This window comes from Hippoglossus stenolepis, chromosome 19 (assembly GCF_022539355.2).
Source record: "Hippoglossus stenolepis isolate QCI-W04-F060 chromosome 19, HSTE1.2, whole genome shotgun sequence".
Lineage (NCBI taxonomy): Eukaryota > Metazoa > Chordata > Actinopteri > Pleuronectiformes > Pleuronectidae > Hippoglossus > Hippoglossus stenolepis.
In genome coordinates, this window is record NC_061501.1 from 20,119,740 (window position 1) to 20,127,239 (window position 7,500).

The window sequence follows — 7,500 nt, forward strand, 5'->3', positions numbered from 1 at the left end:
AAACCTGATTCAAACCTCGGAGCAGTCGTCCACCTCCAGAGCGTCTTTACCTGACAGTGGGATCCTGTAGGGGTGGATGGAGCGAGCAGGTAGGACGGGCTGGTGGGTGTTGACGGCACATTCAGGCTCCTTCAGCTTGATGTCGAAGATCAGAGACGTCTGAGACACACACACACACACTAATGAACACACACACACTAATGAACACGCTCCCACAGTTAAACCACAAGATGAACTTGATGGAGACAAACTGACCTGAGAGCTCTGATGATGAACGACCACCAGGTTGTCCACGATGTTCAGAGCAAACTTCCCCGTCGTGTTCAGCTTCAACACGTGACTCTTTTTACACGCCCCCTCCCTGAACACACACACACACACACACACACACACACACACACACACACACACACACACACACACACACACACACACACACACACACACACACACACACACACACACACACACACACACACACACACACACACAATATAAATGTTAGCTGGAGACGTGTCCCTTACGAACACGAATGTGACCCATCAACACAAAAACATCAAATCTGATTTTAAATAATCAGGCCTGTGTGTGTGTGTGTGTGTGTGTGTGTGTGTGTGTGTGTGTGTGTGTGTGTCTGTGTGTGTGTGACCTTGGTAAGTGATACAGCACCACCTCTGCACACGGACTGTTGGCTGTTCTCGAGTGATGCTTCAGATACATCACATGCAGCTGACCATAACTACACACAGAGAGGGGGGGGGGGGCGTCAGTGAAACGACAAACTGATGGAACACAAAAAGGTTAAAGCGTAGGCAGCTGGCTCACATGGTTGCCATGGCAATGTCTCTCTCCGACAGGCTGAGTTTGGCAGGTTTGGGGACGACCGGCAGCTCGATCTCAAACTTGGACATTTTGCACATGGTCCCGTTCTGTTGCCACAAACGAGGATGAAAATGAAACACTGAGGTGGATTTAGTTTTAAACACGCGAGTAGGATTCAGTCTCGGACATGAAATAACCGAGTGTTTGGCCGGTTCTCACCCGGAAGGCGAAGGGCTGCAGGATGTTTCCCTGCACGGTGGTGGACAGCAGGATGACAGCCGTCTCTGGACAGTACTGATACCAGTTCACATTGATGCTCTGACTCTTCAGCAGCTTCAGGCTGCGCTTGTCTGGAAACACCTGAACACACAGTCACATCGATCAGCGTCCACACGGACTCATGGTGCGAGTCCTGAGGTGGAGTCAGAATACCTGGTAAAACTCGATTCCTTGGTCGGTGATGTAGACAATCTCGTTCCAGTTGGTCCAACAGAAACCCAACACGCTGGCGTTCTTGGTCTACAGGAAACAGGAAACACGTTTCATTAACAACAACAAAGCTCCGTCACAGAGCTGCTGAGTGTGGAACTTCATTCAGATTCTTTCTCAGCTGCGACACAAACTCCAACTCTCTCCTCACAACTGAACTTCCTCTTGTGTGAAAGCTAAACGTGGGACATACCTTACATTCCTGGGTGAACTCTGTGTGCGGATAGTCGGGTATGAAGTTGATGAAATCCTACAAACAAAACCAAAAGTTAAACAACTCTGTGCTGTTCAGGAGGAAAGATTCATAATTAATAAACCACCGATACGACGGAAACGATCTTTTCATGAAGGAAAAGTTCACGCGATGATTTTTATGACTTTATAACCTCTGAGAAAACTTCACTAAAGGCCTCACAGCAAGTTTCACATCGAACCCGATGAGTCGATGTCGTCCGTCAGAACTCACCACAGACTTTGACGTTCTCTGTACGGCCAAGATTTTATTTCCAATAGAAAACTTGATGCACTTCACTTCTCCTTTATCGTCCATCCTGAGCAGAAACACACGATTCACTGAGTGAATAATCGAATTCTCCTCTAACTCCATTTAGTAGAAGACTTGATTTACCAGTTACTTTTCAGACTGAGGTTTTACATGATAGGTATGAAAGTATGATGAGATATAAGATACAAAATGTGTTTGTGGATTGTGAAGGATCAAAAATAAGGAGTCTAGTTTCCAGCAGACGTTCACGCACCTGAAGGCGACGCTGCTCTTGTCATCTGGACCTTTGACGACCACACCAGTGGCTCCACCTGAACGCACCGCGAACACCTGCAGCCACAACACAGGGCCAAGGTGTCCGCGTTAAACACGTCATCGTTAAACACGTTAAACACATCATCGTTAAACACGTTAAACACGTCATCGTTAAACATGTTCAACACATCCACGCTCAACACATCCACGTTAAACACGTCATCGTTAAACATGTTAAACACATCATCGTTCAACACGTTAAACATGTTCAACACATCCACAAGCCATTAAAACTAAGTTTAACTGAGAACTTAAGTATTTTAGTTTAAAACCAACTCTTGTTATGACTATTTTAATTATTGAATCATCTGTTGACTATTTCTGGATATATAGATCTATATATCATCTTTCATTGACAGTTTCTACACTTTTCTCCATCTGTTCATTAAACATGAATAAAAAGAATAAACAAGATACAAAGATGAAACTCAAACAATAAAATGAACAGTTCAGACTCAATGTGTTTAAATATACATTTTAAAATCATCAGCTCAGAAGAATTTGGAAATAAAAACCATTAAAAAAGTTAAAATCTAGTTGTTTACTTTCTGTATAAAAATCAATACACGTGAACGGGTCGATTGTTTTCTAAGGAAGAAGTTCCACGAACACACGAACACGATCAAACGGATTTAACTGAAACAGTAAAAGTCTAAATTGGATTTAAACTCGGTAAGTTAGCTAGCTTCGTTAGCTAGCCTGGTTAGCGGTGCTAACTAGCTGACCTGTTTGTTAGCCTCGTCGAAGAAGACGTTGTTGACGCTGGACGCGTTTTCAAACTGCACCGGATGTTCGCACAGCTCCAGGTAATGTTCCCCCATCTTGTCTCACACCTGCCGCCGCCTCTTCACACCTGCAGCCGGGGCGCAGCGCTTTGGTCCGGTTAGCTTCGGTTAGCTTCGGTTAGCTTCTGTTAGCCGGAGCAGCACGACCGGATGTGACCACAGGCTTCCGGTTTCATCCTTCTCAAGAAATCAAGGAAAGATTGTTTATCAATATTTTGTATGAATTGATACATTGAGACAAATAAATACGAATATGAATAATCAGAATCTTAAATTTAATCTAATAAAGTCAGACTTTAGAAACGGATTGAGCGCGTTGTAAAAATATCCACTGCTGCCAGTATGCTTGATATTTCACTGTCCTTTTATTTTGAAAGCGTCTGGTAGGAAGTCCCCTGAGTCGAATCATGTGACAGACTGAACATCACGTGTTCAAACTGTCAGTGACAAACCACCACGTGACACACCATGAGTTCCTCTTGGTCAAACCTTACAGCCCGCCCACTCCGCGCTGCATCTGCCAATCAGCTGCGAGGGACAGCTGTCACTCAACAACATCACGACTGTTTCCTGTCCTGTCTCCTAATTGGTGGAACGAGCTCCACATCGACATCAGGACAGGAAGTCCACACATCTTCCTCCAGACTGAAGACACTTCTCTTCAGACTAAACCTCGGTGAAGAAGATGATGTCTCAGTCAAGGAGCTCTTCCATGTCTCTTCCATGTCTCTTCCTGTCTCTTCCATGTCACTTCCATGTCTCTTCCTGTCTCTTCCATGTCACTTCCTGTCTCTTCCATGTCTCTTCCTGTCTCTTCCATGTCACTTCCTGTCTCTTCCATGTCTCTTCCTGTCTCTTCCATGTCACCTTCCTGTCTCTTCCATGTCTCTTCCTGTCACTTCCATGTCACTTCCTGTCTCTTCCATGTCTCTTCCTGTCTCTTCCATGTCTCTTCCTGTCTCTTCCTGTCACACTTTGTAGTTTGTCTTTCTTGAAGCTATAGTACTTTCTGATTCTTGTTGTTCTGGTTTGTTCCTCGTGGTTGATCCACTTAGAGTCGCTCTGGATAAAAGCTTCAGCTCAATGTGATGTAATGTGATGTGATGTGGTGTGGTGTGGTGTGGTGTGGTGTGATGTGATGTGGTGTGGTGTGGTGTGATGTGGTGGTGTGGTGTGGTGTGATGTGATGTGTGTGGTGTTGTTGTGGTGTGGTGTGATGTGTGTGGTGTGGTGTGGTGTGATGTGGTGTGGTGTGGTGTGGTGTGTGATGTGGTGTGGTGTGGTGTGATGTGGTGTGGTGTGTGTGGTGTGGTGTGGTGTGTGATGTGGTGTGGTGTGGGTGTGATGTGGTGTGGTGTGGTGTGATGTGGGGTGTGGTGTGGTGTGATGTGTGGTGTGGTGGTGTGTGGTGTGTGTGATGTGGTGTGAGTGGTGTGGTGTGGTGTGGTGTGGTGTGGTGTGGTGTGTGGTGTGGTGTGGTGGTGTGGTGTGATGTGGTGTGGTGTGGTGTGAGTGTGATGTGGTGGTGTGGTGTGGTGTGATGTGATGTGGTGTGGTGTGGTGTGGGTGTGGTGTGGTGTGTGTGGTGTGGTGGTGTGGTGTGGGGGGGGGTGTGGGGTGGTGTGATGTGGTGTGGTGTGGTGTGGTTGGTGTGGTGGTGTGATGTGGTGTGTGGTGATGTGATGTGATGTGATGTGGTGTGGTGTGGTGGGGTGATGTGGTGTGGTGTGTGGTGTGGTGTGTGGTGTGATGTGGTGTGGTGTGGTGTGATGTGGTGTGTGGTGTGGTGTGGTGTGATGTGTTGTGGTGTGATGTGATGTGGTGTGGTGTGATGTGATGTAATGTAATCTGATCATTTCCAAAGTGTTTGGTTTTAAATCATTAAAAACACAAACTTCACTTCACATCACTTTTTAATGTCAATCAACAGCATGTGACATCATCAGACTCATAAATCACTTAATCAAATTAAAACCTTCATCGTTGAAATGACATGAAGCTAAGAAACTGGTTCACTCACATCTGTTGTGACAACTTGTTTCACACTTTATAATTTCATGCGTCACCAAAATGTTTCGATCATCTAAAATATTCTCGCACATACTCGACATGTTGCTGCTCCACAGAATCTAGTGAATTACCTTCAGGTCAGTTTATAGTTTTCTTTAAGCTTTAATAAAGACGGCAGTTTATCTAGATTCTTGAGAAAAAAACTTGTTATTCTCAATGACGTCTTGAACTTTGTATTTTGCTCTGAATTCATTTTATTTATTCTCAACATGTGCTCGATGAGCTCACCAGTGTTTGTCGTCATGGTAATGACACGAGGATGAGGAGGGAAACAGACAGAAGAAGATGAAGGATCAAGAATAAAGAATTTGTTTTGGCTTTTAAAAGCAGCATCATAATTGTATAATTATTCCTAATATTTAACATTTTCCATTTGGTGTTTTCATTTTTCTTTTAGGATTATTTCACTTGATAAAACTGTTTCACTCCGTTAATCCGGTTGGATCTCATTATTTTGCTGCTCGTTCTTACAACTCACTGAGGCTACGTCAAATATTCAAACCCAACATGTCGTTCTTGTATCATCACCCCAAAAAATAATAATCATTTCAGTAAAGTTCTGCTTCATCCTGAGAACCTCTCCACGAGAAGTTAAGATCACTCTCAGGTTTTTAACAAAGCTGTTAATAATAAACGATTCTGACTGAAGTCAGTTTGAGCAAATATGAGCAGAAGATTCAAGATGTGGTCTCAGCTCCAGCAAACTGTGCAGGAGGCTGTCGGCCGCCCGGACGCTCCGACGTCAACATCCCACTGGGTCAAATCATTCCACCTGCAGCCAGGCGGAGGCGCTCCACCCCGCATGTTTACAGGAAGCAGTTGGTTGGTGGAGGGGGTGGAGGGGGTGTGGCACAAGCGTCCTCCTCCATTATTCTCTATACAGCGTTTTCAACACGGCAAGATCATGAAGAGAGAGCGAGCCGGGCGAGCGTTAGTCAGCTGCACCGGGGGATGAAGGCGGGCTGACGTCTTCAGAGGCGATGGGGAAACTCTTCTTCCCTCGTCTCTGCACGTGATCCTCGTTCCTCTTCTGCAACGCCTCGATCTGTCAGAGAGGAGCAGGATGGGAAACACTGTTTAAACACTGAGGTGTGTGTGTGTGTGTGTGTGTGTGTGTGTGTGTGTGTGTGTGTGACCTCTGCAAGGAATTCAGCGTCGTCTTCAGCACCGACCGCGATGTTCAGTCCGGTGACGATGTTGAAAAGCTCGTAAACACTCATCGCCTCACTCACTCCTCTCTTCTGGAAAAACTGATACGTACAATAACACACACAAAGTTTGACTCTGTTTTTTAGTTCTAGACAAACAACACAAAACCATGACTCGTCTCTTTGTGGTCAGTTTCCTGATTAAACTGGTTCGTTAAACCTGAAGAAGTTAAACCTGATTGGCTGACAGACCTGAGACGACCAATAAGAACCAGTTAAATCCTGACAGAGATTTTACTCATGATTAATTCCTAATTCATTTACCTATTTTATGAAAGACAAATAATTAAGAACAAACAAATTCAGATCAGATCAAATATTTTCTGACTTCTAATGACATTTAATTTGCTGTAGCGGCCGTTACCGTGGAGACGTTCCTGCAGTCTCTGAAGAGGAACTCCAGGCCGTGAGGATGAGTGGGTTCCACGGACTGACTGACGTCGATCAACCACACCTGCAAGAAACAGAGGGAGGGAGGAGGAATTAACGTGAGAGCAGATAAAAGAAAGAAAGATGAAGAAAGGAGGAGAGGAGGGAGAGATGCAAAGTGACAGGGATTCACCCTGACGTCACCTTCACCCACTAACAGCTCAGACTCTCCTGGACGTGACACCGTAACGATAACGACAGCAGGGAGGGGAAAGTATGGAGGGATAGACAGAAAGGAGGAGAGGAAGCTGAGAGACGTTATATATGAGTCAGAGCACAGGAAGAAGAGAGAGAGAGACAAACAGCTGAACCAAGAGGAGGAAAGACGGAGGATGGGAAGATGGACAGAAATCTGTAGGAACAAAAGAAGAGTTCTACCTTCCCCTCGTGCCACAACATGTTGTATTCACTGAGATCCGCATGAACCAGATTACACTCCTGAAACAACTGCTGCATCATCTGCAGAGAAAATACACATTCAAACATTTTAATGTTTAAACACAGTAAACATCCTTATTATGTAAAGATTTCTTCACAAGCAGCTGATTATTCGATTTGTTTTATTATGAACAAGTTAGTTATTAAACCTTTGACGCTGAACTGCTGCTTTTTCACAGCTGAATCACTTGTTTTTGTAAAACAAACGAACAAACAGCCCACCGTCCTCAGTCGTACCAACCGTATCTACACGGCTCGTAGAAAGTGGACTTCCTGTACGTACGTGTAGAACCTGGTAGTAGGCGTTCTTCATGTCCTCTGAACCCAATATGGCGTCTTTGAGTTTGGGAGCAGGAATGTGGTCTTTACCGATGAACGACATCACCAGGATGTGTTTCTTCAGCAGCACCACCTCCGGGCAGGGAATCTCCGCCTTCTT

At 45.1% G+C, this 7,500-nt stretch overlaps 2 protein-coding genes across 3 annotated transcripts in view; both read right to left on the minus strand.

Annotated features, from left to right (window-relative positions):
- rmc1 (regulator of MON1-CCZ1) overlaps positions 1 to 3,696 on the minus strand; it is an 8,502-nt gene extending 4,806 nt beyond the window's left edge. Inside the window, exons 1-11 of one of the 2 annotated variants that reach the window (XM_035143261.2) lie at positions 3,212 to 3,696; positions 2,857 to 3,093; positions 2,070 to 2,146; positions 1,778 to 1,862; positions 1,505 to 1,561; positions 1,255 to 1,341; positions 1,042 to 1,182; positions 826 to 929; positions 650 to 739; positions 256 to 361; positions 51 to 159 (exon numbers count right to left, since the gene is read on the minus strand). In XM_035143261.2, the coding sequence (XP_034999152.1) occupies positions 51 to 159; positions 256 to 361; positions 650 to 739; positions 826 to 929; positions 1,042 to 1,182; positions 1,255 to 1,341; positions 1,505 to 1,561; positions 1,778 to 1,862; positions 2,070 to 2,146; positions 2,857 to 2,952 (952 nt within the window). In that variant the 5' untranslated portion in view covers positions 2,953 to 3,093; positions 3,212 to 3,696. Of the gene's footprint in view, positions 1 to 50; positions 160 to 255; positions 362 to 649; positions 740 to 825; positions 930 to 1,041; positions 1,183 to 1,254; positions 1,342 to 1,504; positions 1,562 to 1,777; positions 1,863 to 2,069; positions 2,147 to 2,856 lie in introns of both variants that reach the window. The other variant, XM_047344594.1, reaches the window with a different exon arrangement.
- Positions 3,697 to 4,811: 1,115 nt separating this feature from the next.
- Positions 4,812 to 7,500, minus strand: part of riok3 (RIO kinase 3 (yeast)) — a 6,690-nt gene continuing 4,001 nt past the window's right edge. Inside the window, exons 9-13 of the mRNA XM_035143263.2 lie at positions 7,345 to 7,500; positions 7,002 to 7,082; positions 6,559 to 6,648; positions 6,123 to 6,236; positions 4,812 to 6,031 (exon numbers count right to left, since the gene is read on the minus strand). The exon at positions 7,345 to 7,500 is cut by the window's right edge and continues 4 nt beyond it. Of these exons, the coding sequence (XP_034999154.1) occupies positions 5,918 to 6,031; positions 6,123 to 6,236; positions 6,559 to 6,648; positions 7,002 to 7,082; positions 7,345 to 7,500 (555 nt within the window). The 3' untranslated portion in view covers positions 4,812 to 5,917. The remainder of the gene's footprint in view (positions 6,032 to 6,122; positions 6,237 to 6,558; positions 6,649 to 7,001; positions 7,083 to 7,344) is intronic.